Source organism: Suncus etruscus, chromosome 13 (genome assembly GCF_024139225.1).
Source record: "Suncus etruscus isolate mSunEtr1 chromosome 13, mSunEtr1.pri.cur, whole genome shotgun sequence".
Lineage (NCBI taxonomy): Eukaryota > Metazoa > Chordata > Mammalia > Eulipotyphla > Soricidae > Suncus > Suncus etruscus.
In genome coordinates, this window is record NC_064860.1 from 89,847,775 (window position 1) to 89,869,229 (window position 21,455).

The 21,455-nt window shown below is 35.4% G+C and overlaps 1 protein-coding gene across 1 annotated transcript in view; it reads right to left on the minus strand.

Annotated features, from left to right (window-relative positions):
• MORC1 (MORC family CW-type zinc finger 1) overlaps window positions 1-21,455 on the minus strand; it is a 176,424-nt gene that overhangs the window by 68,289 nt on the left and 86,680 nt on the right. The window contains exon 17 of the mRNA XM_049785605.1: window positions 16,905-17,043. Coding sequence (XP_049641562.1) covers window positions 16,905-17,043 — 139 coding nt within the window. The remainder of the gene's footprint in view (window positions 1-16,904; window positions 17,044-21,455) is intronic.

Genomic DNA, 21,455 nt, shown 5'->3' on the forward strand with positions numbered 1-21,455 from the left:
TCCAGAGACCCAAGAAGAAAATCTTCAGGAAGAATCAATGGTTAAGAACATCATCACAGAGAAACTACCAGAGCTAAAGAAAACATGTGACCAAATCCTGCATGCCCGAAGAGTACCAGCTAAAAAAGACCCCAGTAGAAACACCCCAAGACACATCCTAGTCACCATGATGAAACCCACCGATAGAGATAGAATACTGCAAGCAGCAAGATCGAAAAGGGAAATTACATTCCACGGAGCATCCTTGAAATTTACAGCAGACCTGTCACCAGAAACACTCAAGGCCAGAAGGCAGTGGTGGGACGTAGTGGCAAAACTCAATGAAATAAATGCTTCGCCAAGAATATTGCACCCAGCAAAACTAAGTTTCAGGTTTGACGGATGTATACACAGTTTCACAGATAAACAACAGCTCAAAATCTTTGCAGACTCAAAACCAGCCTTAAAAGAAAAACTGAAAGATCTACTCTAAAAACAAGACAGAACAAAAAACACACCAAACTTCTACACAAAGATGGCAATAAATCCCATGACAATTATTTCTCTCAATGTCAATGGACTAAATGCACCAGTTAAGAGGCACAGAGTGGCGAAATGGATCAAAAAACTGAAGCCAACCTTCTGCTGTCTACAAGAAACTCACCTGAATAGTCAGAATAAACATAGACTCAAAATCAAAGGCTGGAGGAAAATCATTCAAGCAAACAACACCCTTAAAAAAGTGGGGGTGGCCATACTAATATCAGATGACACAAACTTTATACTCAGAAAAGTTGTAAGGGACAAAGATGGATATTATGTACTAATCAAGGGATTTGTACAGCAAGAAAAAATCACTCTCCTAAACATATACGCACCGAATGAGGGTCCAGCAAAGTATTTAATACAATTGTTGACAAATCTGAAGAAGGATATCAATAATAACACAATAATTGTGGGAGACCTCAACACAGGCTTGTCAACACTTGATAGGTCAACCAAATGGAAACCCAACAAAAATATACTAGACCTGCAAAGAGAAATGGATGAAAGAGGCCTAGTAGATATATATAGGGCACTCTATCCTCAGAAACCTGGATACACATTCTTTTCCAATGTACATGGATCATTCTCCAGAATAGATCATGTGCTGGCACATAAAACATACCTCCATAAAATAAAAAAGATAGACATTTTGCAGGCTGCCTTTGCTGACCACAAGGCTCTGAAGTTAGATGTGAACTGCAAAGGGACACAGAAGAAAAAAATTAACACCTGGAAGTTAAACAGCCTCATACTCAATAACCAGTGGGTCCGAGATGAAATCAAGGAGGAAATCAAAAGGTTCCTGGAAACAAATGACAATAAAGACACAAACTATCAGAACTTATGGGACACAGCAAAAGCAGTACTGAGAGGAAAATTTATAGCTTTGCAAGCACACATCAGGAAGGAAGAAGGAGCTTACCTGAGTAGCTTAATGACACAGCTAATAGAACTAGAAAGTGCTCAACAAAAGGACCCAAAAATAGGGAGACAGAAGGAAATAACAAAGCTGAGAGCAGAAATCAACGAAGTGGAAACCCAAAAAACAATCCGAAAGATCAACGAAAGCAGAAGTTGGTTCTTTGAAAAAATAAACAAGATTGATAGACCATTGGCAAAACTCACAAAGCAAAAGGAAGAGAGAAACTTGATAACGCATATTAGAAATGAAAAGGGGGAGATCACTACAGATACTGCAGAGATTCAAAGGGTATTCAGAGAATACTTTGAGAAACTCTATGCCACTAAATATGAGAACCTGGAAGAAATGGATAAATTTCTGAACTCATATAACCTTCCACGGTTGAATAAAGAAGAGGTAGCATATCTAAACACCCCCATCACTATTGAGGAAATTAAAACTGTAATCAAAAATTTACCCAAAATCAAAAGCCCAGGCCCTGATGGATTCACGAATGAATTCTTTCAAACCTTTCAAGAGGAACTACTACCAATTCTGGCCAGGCTCTTTTATGAAATCGAAAAAACAGGAATACTTCCAAATAGCTTTTATGAAGCCAACATCACCTTAATACCAAAACCTGATAGAGATGCTGCCAAAAAAGAAAATTACAGACCAATATCCCTGATGAACACAGATGCAAAGATCCTCAACAAAATCCTGGCGAACAGGATCCAGTGCCTCATCAAGAAGATCATCCACTTTGATCAAGTAGGTTTCATCCCAGGAATGCAAGGATGGTTTAACATCCGTAAATCTATCAATATAATACACAACATAAACAACAACAAAAATAAAAATCACATGGTCATATCAATAGATGCAGAAAAAGCATTTGATAAGGTTCAACACCCATTCTTGATGAAAACTCTCAGCAAGATAGGAATAAAAGGAACCTTTCTCAATATAGTCAAAGCCATCTACCAGAAGCCAGTGGCAAATATTATCCTCAATGGAGAAAAACTAAAATCCTTTCCTCTAAATTCTGGTACAAGACAAGGCTGTCCTCTCTCACCACTCCTATTCAACATAGCACTGGAAGCACTTGCTATAGCGATTAGGCAAGAAAAAGATATCAAGGGAATCCAGATAGGAAAGGAAGAAGTCAAGCTCTCACTGTTTGCAGATGACATGATACTCTACTTAGAAAACCCTAAAGACTCTACCAAAAAGCTTCTAGAAATAATAGATTTGTATAGCAAAGTGGCAGGATACAAAATTAACACACAAAAATCAATGGCCTTTTTATACACTAATAATGATAGGGAAGAAATGGACATTAAGAGAACAATCCCATTCACATTAGTTCCACACAAACTCAAATATCTTGGAGTCAACCTGACTAAAGATGTGAAGGATCTATACAAAGAAAACTACAAAACACTGCTCCAAGAAATAAGAGAGGACACGCGGAAATGGAAACACATACCATGCTCATGGATTGGCAGGATCAACATCATTAAAATGGCAATACTTCCAAAAGCATTGTACAGATTTAACGCGATTCCTCTAAAGATACCCATGACATTTTTCAAAGAAGTGGATCAAATACTTCTGAAATTCATCTGGAACAACAAACAACCTCGAATAGCTAAAGCACTCCTTGGGAAAAGGAATATGGGAGGCATTACTTTCCCCAATTTTAAGTTGTATTACAAAGCAACAGTTATAAAAACAGCATGGTATTGGAATAAAAACAGACCCTCAGATCAGTGGAATAGGCTTGAGTACTCAGAGAAGGTTCCTCAGACATATAACCACCTTGTTTTTGATAAAGGAGCAAAAAATCCTAAATGGAGCAGGGAAAGCCTATTCAACAAGTGGTGTTGGCACAACTGGTTAACCACTTGCAAAAAAGCGAACTCAGACCCCCAGCTAACACCATATACAAAGGTAAAATCCAAATGGATTAAAGACCTTGATATCAGAACTGAAACTATAAGGTATATAGAACAACATGTAGGTGAAACACTCCAGGACATTGAGACTAAAGGCATCTTTAAGGAGGAGACAGCACTTTCCAAGCAAGTGGAAGCAGAGATAAACAGATGGGACTATATTAAGCTGAAAAGCTTCTGCATCTCAAAGGAAATAGTGCCCAGAATACAAAGGCCACCCACTGAGTGGGAGAAATTATTCACCCAATACACATCAGATAAAGGGCTAATATCCAAAATTTACAAGGTACTGACAGAACTATACAAGAAAAAAACAACTAACCCCATCAAAAAATGGGGAGAAGAAATGAACAGACACTTTGAAAAAGAAGAAAGGCAAATGGCCAAAAGGCACATGAAAAGATGTTCAACATCACTAATCGTCAGGGAGATGCAAATCAAAACTACTATGAGGTACCACCTCACGCCACTGAGATTGGCACACATCACAAGAAAGGAAAACAAGCAGTGCTGGCGGGGATGTGGAGAGAAAGGAACTCTTTTTCACTGCTGGTGGGAATGCCGTCTAGTACAACCTTTATGGAAAGCGATATGGAGATTCCTTCACAAACTGGAAATTGAGCTTCCATACGATCCAGCTATACCACTCCTAGGAATATACCCAAGAAACACAAATATACAATACAAAAAACCCTTCCTTACTCCTATATTCATTGCAGCGCTATTTACAATAGCCAGACTCTGGAAACAACCAAGATGCCCTTCAACAGATGAGTGGCTGAAGAAACTGTGGTACATATACACAATGGAATACTATGCAGCCATCAGGAGAGATGAAGTCATGAAATTTTCCAATACATGGATGTACATGGAATCTATTATGCTGAGTGAAGTAAGTCAGAGGGAGAGAGAAAGACGCAGAATGGTTTCACTCATCTATGGGCTTTAAGAAAAATGAAGGACATTTTTAACAATATCTCAGAGACAAGAGAGATGAGGGCTGGTAGGTCCAGCTCAGGACATGCAGCTCATCACATAGAGTGATGAGTGCAGTTGCAGAGATGACTACACTGAAAACTATCATAAAATGTGAATGAATGAGGGAAGTAGAAAGCCTGTCTCGAGTACAGGTGTAGGGGGGTGGGGAGGAGGGAGATCTGGGAAATTGGTGGTGGGAATGTTGCACCGGTGAAGGGGGGTGCTCTTTACATGACTGTAATCATACAACTATAATCATGTTTGTAATCACGGTGTTTAAATAAAGATAAAAAAGAAAGAAATTTATTTGAAAAAATTGACTTCTTAAATATTCCTTAATTAAATCACATTTTAGCTTATTATTGATTCATCAATACTATAATGATGGTAGATATGAATGGCTGAATGTAGACATAAAATTCGAAACCAGCAACTGTAACTTAGTCCACCTAAAAGTATGTAGATATTCTATTATGTAGTTATTTTATAATATTTCACATATGTGGAAACTATAGATTAGTTATTTTATAACATTTCATATATAGGAAAAAAAAAACTCCTAAATGTGTCTCAAATTACAAAAGGCCTTGAATAAGTACCAAAATTGCCAAGAACAAAAAGGAAAGTAACATGTTCTATTGACTTCGGTTTATACTACAAAAAGAATGATGAAAGTAAGACTTGACATTTTAGTACCAAATTTTATATGAACAAATATTTATTTTCAATTATGTACACCTGAAATTTAGACATTATAATGCAATATTACCTCAAGGAAAGAAACAAAACTACAAAAAAATGTTTAAGTTTTGTCTGTTGCTTTAAGAAGTCATTATCCACTAGCACATTTTACCATTACCGTCTCATTTTTAATCTTCAAAAAATCATAAACACCCAAGAAAGCTTGATAATAACCGTATCCAGTTTGATGTGACATTCAGACTACTACAGAAGTCTGTTTTATTTCTAAGTTTGAAATGCCTACCAAATCACAGACCGAGGAAGCAAAAACTGCCAAAGATGAAATATCTCTGGCAACAGAAAATATGACAGATCCTTAAGGAAAGAATAAGGAGATACTATTTGTATTGCATAAAGATGGTATGAGAAATAAGGCAAAAATGTAGATTCCAAACCACAGCCCCAGAGATTTTGGTTTCATAAGATGTGGTACATATCAGGAATCTGCCTTTCTACAGATATGAGGCTCCATTTAGTTTTCTGACAGATGATCCAATCATCACAAATTCATTGCACTAGAAGGTAGGGGTAATCTTCTCTAATTGGGTCTTAGTTTTGCATGGGGATATAACAATGTTTTTAACTTTCTATACCATGAATGCCTATTTGATAAAATATTTTGATAAAATATTACTAACTTCTGGGAACTTGAATAGTTATCAGTTAAAGAGCATCTGAAAAGATTGATCTCTGGAGAGATTGACTCCTTGCAAAAGCACAGTTCCCTTTCAGGGAAGAATGTGATCTGTCTGTATGAGCACACTGGCTGTATGAGCTAATTTATCTTCATTCAAAAAGACTTATTTATATTCTAAAGGGTAAGAATAAGAGACTCCAAGACCCTTTCTAAATATAAGAATGTGTGTGCACAAGGAGGGGGCTAGGACAGAGGTGACAGGGAGAAGTTAGGGATATCACTTTTCTATATAAATGTGTGCAAATTAATTTCCCCCTAGATATCAGTACAAACTTAAACATATGTTTTATAACATCTGTTTTGATTCATTTCCCTCACTGTCTCAGGAGTAGAAATTGGAAAAAGAAGGGAGTCATTAAAATTATTTGTAATAATTTAATAATAATCTGCTCTGCACCAGAAACTTCATGTTAATATTTTAAAAAAATAATGTAAGTACTTAAACTTGTGACAGCCTGCCATGACTAACATTTGCAATTTCTACACTTTGAAATGATCTTTGCAAACCTTTGGGTTGGTTTCCTTATTTTCACTGGGCTAGAAGATTGACATGGAACAAAGACTAAAAACTTCGCATATATGAGGTCTTTGCACAAACAATAAAAAAACTTCAAGATATGAAGATTTTTGGCTCATAAACACTAACACTGGGATCCTGATGCCAGTCTGAACTACCACATCTGCTGCTTCAGTCCTTTGTAGTTAGTTACTTTGTTTGTTGAAGTACCTTACCCACTGTACTACCTGGCCCCTGCCTCAGTCTTCTTCAAAATGTCCTTAAACTTGCCTCTTTCTTGCTTTCAAAAGCAATCACTCCACCCTCCAAATAGTCCTGATATAGACAGAGCTCCTCAAGAAAGAAAAAAAAATTCCATGAGACATTAATTTCACAATTTCTCCCACACAGAATCCAAACTGAAAGCAGGATAGCAAAGAAGTTGAAATAACTTTGAGCTGAAAATCAATCTTACATTATAGATTGAGCTCAATTTCTACCTTGTTTCTGTGACCTTGGCAGACAAGCAATACAGGTTAGTAAAAGATTAAGGGGGCTGGAACCTGACAATGGGTGGACTGAAATCACATTTCCTAGTTTCATACTCAGCAAGTTAATATGGTATCTCCATTTTCCCAACTATGAAACAGGATATATGACCATCATAGGATTATCATAAGGATCAGTGCCATGATCTAAGTGCTATATTTTGTTATCATTTAGTTCATTAGGGTTAAATAGGTTGGTACATCTCTAAGAGTGCCACATTCTAAGTGCCATATTTTGTTGTCATTTAATCTTTTTCATTTAAGTCTCCTCATTGCTCTAATATGTAAAAGTTAAAGTCAGCATTCAGGATAGTTTTGAAACTTATCAAATCAGGCATAATAATGGAAAATTTAACAAGAATTGGAAAAGAAAGCTTAATGAAAACAAGGGAGGTATGCAATTATCTTTTACTACAAAAAGCAGTGGCTTATTTTAAATGCACCCTAAGAGCAGAAATGATAGCAAATAAACCACAAAGGAAGTAAAATTTTGATTTCTGGAGGCTTTCCTATATATATATATATATATATATATATATATATATATACATATATATAGGCCCTCTATATTCCAGTCCTTAACTTCTTATTCATAGTTTTAATACTTTTTACTGCAACATTTTTATAAAGATTTGAGGAGGGCAAGAAAGAGAGAATACATCTTCAAGATAGAACACGGGCTTCTCCAGAGTGGAAAAAACAAGCAAGCAGTGGTACACAGAAACCATCAACTGAGAAACATGTTCAAGACAGAACATGTGATTGAAGAGCAGGCCCAAAATTTTGTATTTAATGACATTACAATCTTGAATAAACCTAGCTTCCTGAAAGTCTGTAAATATTTAAACTAATAGTTATTAATATTAGTGGTTTTGACCAGATATTCTTGAGGATTCACTGAGAAAAGGAAAGATCCAGAGACTCCCAAATTTATTTGCTCTATTGTCCCTTTTCAGGAAAAAAAGGAAAAGAAGAAAGAAAGAAAGAAAGAAAGAAGAAAGAAAGAAAGAAAGAAAGAAAGAAAGAAAGAAAGAAAGAAAGAAAGAAAGAAAGAAAGAAAGAAAAGAAAGAAAGAAAGAAAGAGAAAGATAAAGAAAGAAAGAAAGAAAGAAAAAAGAAAGAAGAAAGAAAGAAAGAGAAAGAAAGAAAGAAAGAAAGAAAGAAGAAACTCTATGTCTCCCAGGAAATCTACATTCTTTAAGAGAATACATAGAAAGCAGCCTCAAATACACCCCAAACTAGAAAAACTACTAACTCCACACCTTATAACATTATATTCTTCCAGTAAACCTCCTTGAATAGCAAATATTGTTAGATCATTGTGAAGCAATGGCCACGGACAAACCAATTCATTTGCCAGAAATGAATTAGAATCCTCAGGTGTCAAGAACCCCCATGACTTCATTTGAAGGCTGAACCCAGTGAAGGAAATGAGTGCTGACGAAAGCATGCTAACATGAATGCTGGCAATGCATAAAGTGGAAAAAAGAGTTCAAATGCAATTAAGATCAAGTTTTACTTGAGTCTACTAAATTTAGCATAGAGGAAAGAAGCAGATTCAGATCAAGAATATTATCAGGAGACAAAAGGTGTGATAAGATTAAATCAAGGAGCACAGGAGATGTTCGGGAACTTCCTTTAAAGTCAGAACACTGTTGAAAGTACTGTAATCCTGAATTAGATTTCAAAATGTAACAGTGAAGTTTTGCTGAAGATGAAGTCAATGTTAGAGTACATATGAGGCTCTGAGTTTGAAAGTGAACAACGCACACAGTACGCTTGGGTCATGAGTAAGAGGAAAAATTAGTTTCAAGTAGACATGAAAGAGGATTTGAGCTCAGAGAGGACACAGGAGAGATGGTTCATAGTGGTACTGATTCAAGATACAGAATTCCACCCTGAGCATTTCAGGGAAAAGGCCCTGAGAAATACTCACTCAGGATACCAGGAAGCCTTTGACTTCCTTTGATTAGCTTGCACACTAATTTCTAAGTGGTTATTCATACAGTTCCTGGATTTAAAGAATTTTTGTTAGGCAGAGATCAAATAGTATACTTATATGAAATGACAAAAATAAATGTTTTTTTTCTGATTAAAATCAATTAAGGGGGCACACCTGAATTTATACTCGCCTTTCCATCTTTTTGGATGTAAATAGAAATGATGGCTGAAATGTAAAGACAGTGATGCGATGTGGCAAGATTTTCTTCCACTCTTAAATATATGTCTACCCTCCCTTTTCAAGAACAGATAGATTTTCGATGGACAAACTTTCTTATTACCCCTACCCTCAACAGCACTGTGATGCCAGGAACAGAGATGATAAGCATTCTCCAGGGAAGAATAAAAAACTTGAAGCAATAACTATTAACTAATTAATCAAGATCAGTAACTATCCTGAGGTTCCAGCAGAACAGGGTACCCTGCACCTAACTGTTCTGATGTCTCTCCAACAGCTGGCACTGCCCAGGTTTATTTACTAAATAAAGAATGATGCTCTCTCAGATAATGTGATATCAGCTTCTCAAAAAAGAATGAGACAGAAAATTACTTGGATGGATAACTCAAGCTTTTAGAAGAAATCCATTGTGTTGAAGACTGATTCAAGTCTGTTGGTGGAAAGTACAATAGAAAAAAAAACCGACAGTTTCCTTCACAGAAAGTCTAAACTAGTTCATCATAAGCAATTTTTTTTAGTGTCTCATTTACAATGCTACAGACACAAGGTCAATATGGAAATATATTATGCATTATCCCTTTCAAAAAAGAAATGTGTCACCAACAGAGAAAAGAAATCTTTATTGCAAGAGTAATAAAATAAAAATAATTCAAGCATGGTGAATAAAAATGTTTCTTGTTAATCAAGGATCTTTGGATGTTATAAATTATAGATCATAGCAGTTCATAAATGTTGAAATGAATACAAATATTTTAATGCATTTGTTCCTGTTAGTTATGTATAGTTGAAATCTCAAATAGCCTACACTATAATGATGTATTAAACTTATTATATCTGAATGAAGAAATGAGTACACATTCTACATTAAATAGTTGTACCCAGATATGTCGTTTCAATTCAAAAAAAAAAAAAAACACAGCTAAAAATTCAGCCATATTTATTTGCCCTACATCTACTGCTGAACAACCAGAGTGGGAATTGTCAGATTATACTATTTCATATTTTATGTGTGTCCACATGAACCCTACAAAGAATAGAGTGCTATTATTAGAATTCATTTTTAACAGGCATGCAATTTTATAAAAGCCACTCATTTGATACTAAGACTATGAAGATGACGAATGTAATCTAAATATAGTCTTTATATTCCTACAAAAGCAACACTCTGATTCATGTATAAGGGCATTTGAATCTGCAATAATATAGGAAGATATACTATATTTAATCTGTGTAGACTCTACACTGTAGAGTCAATCAACCCAATTAAATAAAAAAATGTTTGTTTTATGGCCAATTGTGAAGAATTATGCATAAATAAGTTTATTCCTTCAGTTCATTATTTTAATAATAAATAATTATTAATAAAATCAATGTTAGTTATCATTAATGAACAGTTATTAATATTTACATATTAATAAATTATTAAATAAAATGTCCAGGCATTACTGTAAATATAAAGATAAATTTTTAGGGGGGGAAAAAGATCAATTTTAAAAGGTATTTTCTTTCAAAAAAGGTGAAAATCTAATAACATGACACTTCCAGAGACAATTATACAAATAACTACAATTCTAGGTACAAAGTAAAGCTTGTTTTAAGAAAGATATGCATGAAGAACAAGGGAACTGGAAGAAACATATTTTCAAAAGTAGAGAAACACGAGTAATTTTATATAGGAATGATATTAAATGATATAAAATGATATATTAAGAATGACATTCATTCTTAAATGAATGGAGAAACAATGGAGACTACTCGAGGCACTCTGACAGGAATAAAGGAATTCAAAGCAGCTTATAGTACATATTTAAGGAGCAGGAATAGCTTAGTAGGAGAATAATGAAGAGAAGAAAATAATAGAACAAAACAACTGTATCAGATTAAAGAGATCCTGGACTACAGATAATAATTGATCATTAATTAGAAACTATTACACCAGAAAAACTAGAGCCTCAATGGATGGCGAACCTATGGCACGCATACCAGTGGTGGCGCTTGAAGGCCTTGCAGCTGGCATGCAGAAAGGTCCGCAATTAAGTTATGCAGCGCAGTAGGAGACAAGTGTGTCAGTGTCTGTTTTGCAGTTCACTTGGCAACAGGGCCGGACTGGCCATTGGGAAAATTTGAGGAAATCCTTTGGTTTTGTGCAGCAGTTTGGGCACTTGGACTTCAAAAGGTTAGCCATCACTGAAGAGAATACATAAGTACTATAGCATTTACTGCATAAATATATTGATTACATAAATATACCAAATGTAGCATTACTTATACTCAAATGGGAAAACATAGAGTATGCTTAATTCTGGAAATAAAAATATGAGTTATGTCTTGCAATATCGAGGGCATGAAGTTTATTTAAAGTGGTACCAAAAGTTTGAATGGGTTTACTAGTTATGTATTCTTTGTGCATAAGAATGAGAGAATTGGGGCCGGAGAGATAGCATGGAGGTAAGGCGTTTGCATTTCATGCAGATGGTCATCGGTTCGAATCCTGGGGTCCCATATGGTCCCCCGTGCTTGCCAGGATCAATTTCTGAGCATGGAGCCAGGAGTAACCCCTGAGCACTGCCGGGTGTGACCCAACAATCACAAAAAAAAAAAAAAAAAAGAAGAAGAAGAAGAATGAGAGAATTTTCATGCAAGAAAGAAAAGATCTAAGATACGTTATAAGAAAGACTTTAAGGAAATACTTAAAATATAGAAAAAGTATTTTGTAACTCTAAGTTATGGTTTCAAGTGATTGTATAGGTTTAGTAAAATACAGAACAATTACACAAATATGATGGCACTTGTGGCAGTCGAGCAATGAAAAGTGACAGAATGAAAATGACAGTGCTATTCGTCTGTTGAAGGGCATCTTGATTGTTTCCATAGTCTTGCTATGGTAAATAGTGCTGCAATGAATATAGGTGTAACACAATCATGTATGTAATCAAGGTGTTTAAATAAAATTTAAAAAATATTAAAAAAAAAAATGACAGTGCTTCATCACTTGGCCAGAAGGTGGCACCTGCCACTTGATATAAAAAACCACAGACGGCAATGAAAGGCTTTTGAAGGCTGGAGTTAGGGACAGATTATGTAGTCATTTTTTCAGAAAGAAGAAATTGTGGAATGGAGTGATAAGAACAATTTGCAGCAGGTCTTACCTTGCTTACACATATTATGTATTATAAATTGAATCTGAACTCTCATAAGGATTACCAAACTTATATTGTTTCCCTTGACAAATATGATTTACAATATATCAGTTTGCAGCCTTTGTACATATTTCTGTCTTTTTTTAGTGTATTTAGCCTGCGAGACTATAATAAAAAGAAGGAAGGAAGGAAGGGAAGGAGGGAGGAAGGGAAGGAGGGAGGGAGAGAGGAAAGTAGGGAGGGAGAGAGGAAGGAAGGGAAAGGAAGGAAGGGAGGAAGGCAGGGAGGGAGGGAAGGAGGAAGTGTGAATGATAGATTGAACTTAGCTGCTTCATTTTCTTTTATTTTTTCTGGAGGGAGGGGGTGCTGGGGATGGAACCAGAGACAGCCACGTTTTAAGGCTGACCATCACTCTGCCCACTCTACAACCACTAAGATAGGTACTTCATTATGTCCTAGTGGGTAAGATAATTATTGGGTTCCCTCTTTTATTCCACTGTCTTTGCTAATGAGTGCATCCTGTGAATGGCATTCTTAGAGAAAAGATTTTGTCACACATTGGAAATGGAAGGGTAGCTACTGATTTCTGATACTAATATTAGCACACAAATCATTAGTACCATTATTCTGACTTTTGAGTACCAAAAAAAAAATGCAAAGAACAAAACCATAGAATGGAAGGTGCAGACATTTTGGATTTACCTAGCCAACTTTTCATTTTTCAGTCCAGCATGCTTTCTGCACCATTAAAACTGGAGAATAAGAAATGAGATATGCAGACTAAGGTCAGGTTTATATTTGCTTCCCAGGTCTGGCCAGTGGATTAGTGGGTATTAATGGAAGAAGAGAGCAGGAGGTATGCAAACTGTAATTACATATCATGCATTGTACTATTTTCCAATGCTGAAAGATGGACACCACCAACAGAGTATAAAATGGAGCTAGATAGTTAGCTCGCTATTTCCAAGTGGTGACCAGGCTATATTTAAATCATTTCTATTGGTCTTGAAGGGCGCTGAGGCTTTATTTTTCCTATTTTCCCCCTTTTCCCTCTGCTATATTCAATGACACTTCCTCCAAAAATCAGTCAAGAAGAAAAAAAAATCTACATTGAATATTAGATGATTTTTGAGTATTACTTCCAAAGTAAGGTAGCTAACTAACAGCTAAGTAGCTTCTGAACATCTTTACTGATTACTTTTTTAAATAGGAAACTGAATTTATTTTTCAGATGTCTTCTATTTAATTACCATATTTATAATAAATTGCATAATTTAATGTTTTCTGGAATGAGTTTTTCCAGGCACTGCTCAGGAGATAGATAGATGGAGAAGCACTCATGGCAATACTTGGCCCATTTGGTTGGTGGTTCACTGTGAGGACTTGAGGTTGCATTGCTGATCTGGACTGCAATGGTAGGCATTACCCTGTACACATTCAGAGGGCCTCTGGGGTTGGACTTAGTGATATTCAGAGAACCAAGTAACACTAGGGATTGCATCTGGTTGGTCACATGCAAGGTATATTATGCCTTTACACCATTTCTCCAGTCCTGAGATATAAATATATATTTATAAAAACATCTTTATATATTGCATTTATTCAAATTTAAATGATTATGAGTTCCATTATACTATGGTTGAAGTGTTTGCCTTGCATGCCACTAAAAATTCCCAACCCAGCACCACTTGATCTACTGGGCATTGCCAGATGTTGCCTAACATTCCCTCCAAAAAAATTTCGTAAAAAATTAAAATTTAAGATTAGAACAAACTTTAGATATTTTCTAGAACCTATTATTTAAGTTCCTTCTAATCTTAAGTTTTCTAGAAAAATAGAAATATAGGTTTTCTAGAACCTATTTTTAAACAATTTTCTTCTTTAAGTTTCATATATAATGCTCTTATCTAAAATGACCTGTCATCTTCCTCTAATTATCCCAAATAGACATTAAGGTATAAGATGACACTTTTTTTCTACAAAACTTGATCTCAAATGGACCTTAATTTTCTTATAATAAATTTGCATTGTAGGGGTCAGAGTGGTGACACTAGAGGTAAGACATCTGCCTTGCAAGCGCTAGCCTAGGACAGACCACGGTTGGATCCCCGGGCATCCCGTATAGTCCCCCTAGAAGCGATTTCTGAGTGCATAGCCAGGAGTAACCTCTGAGCATCAGGGGGTGTGGTCCCAAAAACAAAATAAAAACAAAAATAAATAAATTTGCATTGTAGTGTCAGTTATGATCAAAGTTATAAACTAAAGTTGCTTCATAGTATATTTTTAAGTATCTGTAAGATGTAAGCTTACCCAAGAGTAAGCTTTATTTGTCAATATAATAAACATATTACATCTCAGACAGTTTTAGGCAATAAAGATTCTTATATAACAAATTCTTACATATTCTCAAGACTTTCTCTGCCCCCATAGAGTTGATATTACAGGATTGGTTGCTGAGTTTTGCCCATAATCCAAGCACAGAACAGTCCAGAAGAAAGTATGCACTCACTGCCCACCTCAACACTAAGTAGTTGTACACAGTGAGGTAGATGATCATTAAAACCTTTTCCTTGGGCCCAGAGAGATAGCACAGCAGCGTTTGCCTTGCAAGCAGCCGAACCAGGACCAAAGGTGGTTGGTTCGAATCCCGGTGTCCCATATGTCCCCCGTGCCTGCCAGGAGCTATTTCTGAGCAGACAGCCAGGAGTAATCCCTGAACAACGCTGGGTGTGGCCCAAAAACCAAAAAAAAAAAAAACACTTTTTCCTTGTCTACAACAATAACAGGTTCAGGTAAGGGAAAGAAGTACTGGGTAGCATTTAAGTTGCTAAGATTATTTTTTTACAGAGAGAAATGGTGACCGTTCTTGTATGCTTTGAACTGATTGGAGCTGATTTCTATTTATAAACTGTTGAATGTCTTTGTTTACGTCTGAAGCAATAAGTCATAAAGCTGTTTCAATTTTCACAAAAAAATAAGTAAAGTTTTTAAAATGAAGAAAGAAGCAGGACTGATGGAACAAATCTATTATTCTATGTGATCACTAAAATCTCTACCTTAAAGTGGAAAAAAATATCCAATCTTAAAGGCACAAAAAGGAAATTAAGACTTTGTGACTGGCACTATTACTACCAAAGAGTCAACTCTGGCTTCTATTAGAAGCAAAAATTACATAGAAATTATAATAAAGATAATATCAATTCAGCACATGCCAAATGTCCTCACAAAGCTATAAAGAGTTATAAAGTTAAGATATTGCACACTTTACCTGTAATTGTATTTAAAGAACCAGAGGATGCAATGACCTTGTTTCTGACCTATGTGTTATCAAACCTACATTTACAAGCTCTATGCTTAGAAATCTGAGCTTCTTCATGTGTGCTGGTGAGTGGAAGTCTAGGAATCTTTGGAGAGTGTGCTTCCAAGTGATTCAGTTTCTTCCTGAAGAGATAACAAAATAATTGGCTAAAAGAGAAGCTGGTGAACACAGGTGGTAGCTGACTTTAAAGAAGATCACTTGCAAGATAGACGGGGTAGGAAAATAAAACCAGATTATAAATTAAAGCTTATATGGACAGAGATAGTACACTTGCCTTGCAAGTTTGTTGGCTGCCATCCACATAATTTCCCTAAAGACACCCAGGAGTGATTCCTGAGTGCATAGCTAGGAGTAACCCCTGAACATTGCCCCCAAACAAAAGCAAACCAACAAAAATTAAATTAAAGCTAATTTTCTTAATTCCCCAGGAATAAAAATGATCAAGTGTGCTGCCTATGAGTCTTAGCTTGTGGTTGATATGGAGAATTTTTCTACTGGAAGGTCATTTTATTTTCTGACATCTACATAAAGATCAACACATTTGGACTTATACCCTGACCTCTTCAAGTTCCATTTGAGGCTCACATGCTACAAAAATTAAAAAATGCTGAAATTGGGTACAAACTCTAAAACAAACAGGATCTAAATAACTTTCTTACTTCAGAAATTAAAACAGTATTTCTTCATGGCACCTATCTGACTTGAAATTATCATGGCTACCTACATTGATGCCGATGCTTAATTGAGTATCTTTAACATAGACATGACTTTGAAATTCTGTAATAGCAGCCTACTACTCTCTAAAAATTATTATTATTATTATTATTTACCTTAAAAATGTACCAAGTGATAGGGCATTAACCTTGCAAGTGGCTGATCCAGGACTGAACTCAGTTTGATTTCCGGAGTCCCATATGGTCCCCCAAGCCAGGAGCAATTTCTGAGAGCATAGCCAGGAGTAACTCATGAGCATCACCAAGTGTGGCCCAAAAACAAAAAAAAAAAAAAAAAAAGTGTACCCTTGGTGATTAGGGCATAATCCTAATAAAAAGAGCCTAGCTTTTTGAGTAATACAGAATAATGGTTTAATTTTGACCTTGTCCACCAGCTGATCTCCATGAGAATCTATGTGCTCTATAGAAAAGAAATAAATTCTCTACACACTGCTGAATAAATAAATTTAGACAAATCTAATTTGCATAGTTGTTTCTGAAAAATTCTCCACATGTTCTTACTTCAATTTTCACCTCTAGTATAGTCCTGGTGTGAGAAATTAAAAGGTCATAATAAAAATATGTTCCAGTAAAAATAAAACAAACAAACAAAAATAAAATGCCACATGTTATGAGAATGTCACTTTAGTTAAATTTCACACATAAAGCTGGAAGTTGGGGTAGATCTTAAAAATAATTACTCGCTCACCTGTGGCTGCCATTCATCCAGTTGGTTGTGATGCCTTTGGACAAAGTCTTGAAGTTGCTTCTTTTTCTCATGCTTTGATGATGACACAATGTTCATGGTTCCCATAGGTATGGAAGGTAAGCGTTGAGCCTTATTACAACTTTTCAGTCGATAAGTATAAGAAATCACATTAAGGTGGAAATATGTAAGTACTTAGTATTTGCAAGAATTGAATCAAGTCTATAGGTACTAACATGTTATAGTTTATGTTCATACTTTATATAAGGGTTTTTATTAATTGCTCTAGTTAATGCATAATATGAAATCTGCCATTTGAATCAAAAATATTAAGAAAAAATGTGGAAGGTGGCAGAGAGTTAGCAAAAGTAAGAAAATATTGATTATTTTGCTGCTCTACTTGTTTTAAATTATCTTAAAAGGAGACATTTAAGAAAATAATTGGATCTTTGTAACTATGGCCATTTCCCACCCCGATTGGGAAAGAAAAGCATATATCTTTTTAACATCACCAAATAATATGCTTAATAGTTATAGCAATTTCCTTGATTCTTAAGCCTAAATACTTTGTTTACTGAGGATCACTATGAATATAAATAAATTACAATTTGGTATTCAGTGTACTCATTGGGCCCTTTTGAATCTTGTATCCAATAGCCCAATGCCATATTTTCAACATCCTTCTTTTCTGCTTCTGTCTGTATAACTGCTTCTGGTCATCATTTTGTTACCTGATCTTATTAATACTCTATTTCCAAACACTAACTAATAAATCATAGCATTTATGTTTTATATAACCAAAACATTTATTAAAAGAGCAACATCTTATTATATAGTCAAGAATTGTGTGTAGAAGACAATAAATGGATAATAAAGTGAATTAAGACGTCCTCTGTTATAGTGACATATGGCTTGAACGGTTTTGAAACCTGCCTACCTCTACTCTGTTTCATGGTTATGTTCTAGGGAGCTGGTAGCCAAGATGCTGAAAAAAAATGAGATTTTATATTGTTCACATTGGCATTAAGGCTTATATAAATAAGTTCAGCTCCTCCTACATAAGTCTATGATGGAGGGTGGGGCAGGGAAGGGAGGTCATTGTTTTTAGCGTCTGCTTTACACAAAGGTTTTTCTATTATTGATGGGTACCATAAAAAACCTGGAAGGGATAGATTTTTATGAAATAAATATTTGATATGCTAGAAAAGGGAAGAAGCAGTTGAGAATAGAGAATGCTTTCTTCCCATTTAAGTAAAGCAGCTCAAACCCACTATTTCTTTTTTTTTTTTTTTTTCAGATTTGCATCAGGGAATATTTTTGCACTCTACTAAGAGAAAAGAATCTGTAACTACAATCAACACAAATACTTTTGAAACAAACAAAACAAAAAAAAACCTTAATCCAACCTCTAATATGGTATTTGTTATTTTTTAAAAGGCGGTAGGCAAACAAATCAGCTAACACCTGCTATAATCCACCTGCAGTGTTCATTGTAAGACATCTGTGGTGTGTTCCTTCAATATAGCTATTTCATTTAGCAGAAGAACCTTGTGGCAGCATTAAGCTTCTATTGAAATAAGAGAGCCTTGAATATTATATTAAAATAAAATAGGTTCAATTGTTTTCAAAGGAACTTTTTGTAAACCTCAAAATTTTAATATGTATAACATTGTATAAACCTCACAACTTTTAGCATCCTTTTAAAAAGATTCAATCAAATGATTAGCATCATTTTTACATAGCTGGTGATTCATATTTCAAATGCAGATAAATGCATAGCAGGAATGTAATGGGAGACTGATGAAAGCTATTTCCTGAGTAAAGTTTGATACTACTCTCTACTTATGGTAGAAAAAGAAAAGAGGATTCAGTGGTTTGAGAAAGACGGGCTCCATTTTGCCCTTCTGGATTTTCAGTATTGTGTGTTATCGTTTACAAAATGAGTTTGTTATATTTATTAATTTACTATGATTTTTTTTGGAGGTTAGGTTCACACCCAGTGAGCTCTGTGCTTTAAGAATTACTCCTGGTAGAGTCCACTCCTGGTAGGTGCCTGGGATCAAGCCCAGCTTTGATTGGATACAAGATAATCTCCCTACTCACAATACTCTCTCCAGTCCTTTTAAAAAATTATTTGTTATTTATTTATTTATGAAATGATGTGATGTGTAACCATAAAATATTCAGTTGTATTTGGACTTCCAGAATGTAAAAAAGTAGCTTCAGACAGTGGCTGTGTTAAGTTAGAAGTTTTGCATCAAAATGCATGGCTGGAAGTTTCAGCTGTAGGGCAGAAAGTCACCTGTAAAAGTCTTAGATGCTATCTTTTTTTTTTTTTTTTTCTTCTGAGTAAATGAGGAAACACATAGGCTTATTGCAAAATGAAATAATATACTTGATTTTATTGTTATGTAAAAGACAGCTAATATCAGGTTTTCTGTACTTAGATACTGTTTATTCAAATGTTGTCCACTGACAATAAATTGCATTTGCTGTAAATATAAAGAGGGCCACTATAGACCATATTACTCTGTGCTACTATTTAATGAATTCTGCCTAATTGCTAACAATACTTAATACACATATTATAAGCAATTCTATAAAAAATCAATAGACCATATGTATATCAGTGTTTTGTCTGACAAATATTTTATCACATATTCTTAACAAATATATAATCCATTCCATAATATTGGGTCAGAAAAGGAAGTGAGGTCATAAGATTATTCTGTCTTTCCCCTGGAATCAAATTTACATAGCTGTTATTTATCTCCCACAAAGAAAAGATTAACTCTCAATTTACTGCCCGTGTAATCAGTTTTTCTCTAAATTGTCCTTATTTAGTGGATATGAAACACAGTCAATACTATATTAGTATATTCAGAGAATTAAAAACTTAAATAATGTTAAATATAAGGATTTCTTGCATTTTAGGATTTTTAAGGTCCATCAATTTTCTGTCAACATGGCTAAATATATCTTGCCTGTTATGACAAGTGGCACTGTTTTTGATGTGTAAAAAAAGAGACAGAATTAGTTCAGCTGTGTAACAACTGAAGCAAGCAGGCAGGTAGTTACAGGGATAGAGAGGGTTAGCAATGAGTTTTGGGGATGTAATAAAACCAAGATGAGATGTGAAGAAGTAACCCTGTCTCTAGACCTGAAGCTGCTAAAAGCATTATGCTGGACCCTCTTGGTGGACAGAGAATCTGAGGCCTTTAAGAACTCAAATTGGCACCTGAGATGGCTTAGGAGAAGACTACCCCCCACCTGACTGCAAGGAAGAAGACAAACCAGTAAAAGTTTAAAAAGTTTAAAAGTCTTCCTTTTTTAAGTCTTAAGACGTTTCTATTTTTAAGAAAAATAAAAGACATTATTGTAATAATGCCCAGAGATGAGGGCCAGAAGAACTGGCTCATGATATGAAGCTCACCTCAAGGAGGGATGAGTGCAGTTAGAGAAATAATACACTAACAACTACCAAGACATAGTTAATGAGTAAGAGAAGTAGAATACCTGTTTCTTATACAAGCAGGGGGTGTGGGAGTAGGGAGATGGGGGGCATTGGTGATGGGAATATTGCACTGGTGAAGGGGGATGTTCTTTTTGTGACTGAAACCCAACTACTGTCATTTTTATAATCATGGTGTTTAAGTAAAAATATTACTTTTAAAAAGCCTTCCTTTATGACAATATCCTGGTCAATGCACATGTCTACAGAAATCTCCAGGATATGGCAACCTTGGCCAAGATCAAGAATCACATCTCAGTCCTAAAAACCAATCGAGGCTCTCTCAATCTCTGGAGAAACCTGCACTTTCTCTTAAATACATTACTTTCTCTCCTCCTTCCCTTTATTTCTAAATAAAAGCTGTTTCATTTCACTTCTTATTTCTTGCTGAAATCCTTTTAGGTAAAAGCAAGGCAATGGATCCCAAAATCTAGGTAATATTCAGGACTGACTTTCTTGCAAAGAATAATTCCTTGCTCTAGCCTGAGTCCCTGGGTCCCCAAGAAATCTAGTGATAGGGATCATGTCTCATGCTATACAGAACAAGTGGATGTTAGGTGCAACTTGACAGAGCTGGAAGGACATGAGTGTCCATCTGTGCAATACAGGGAATTAGTACAGACTTTAACCAGTCTCAAGTCTTCTAGGTGTTTATCCAGAGTAACAAAGGTGAGTGGAGAAAAAAAAACAGATTTTTTTCTCTAGGCTGCTGCCTCTCTCCTCCCCATATCACTAAGTGACTCAGGGATCTTCACCAGCAATATAATTAATTTTACAGTGCTCTGTTAAGGCATTATCGCAGAAGAAGAGGGTTAATAAGTCCAAGTTTAAGGACTCAGTAAGTTGGAAATAAGAGAATCTGTAGAGGTCAGGTTTATTGGTTTGTGAGTCTGACAATATCCAACAGTGGTCTAAAAAGTCACAGATATATGATTATGTCTCTGGAGAAAGACGTACATTCCCACGGACTTAGATAAGCCCTTTGATCAGCATTTAGCAGGTTATTCTCACAAGGAAGTCAGTTGGACACAGAGAATGATACA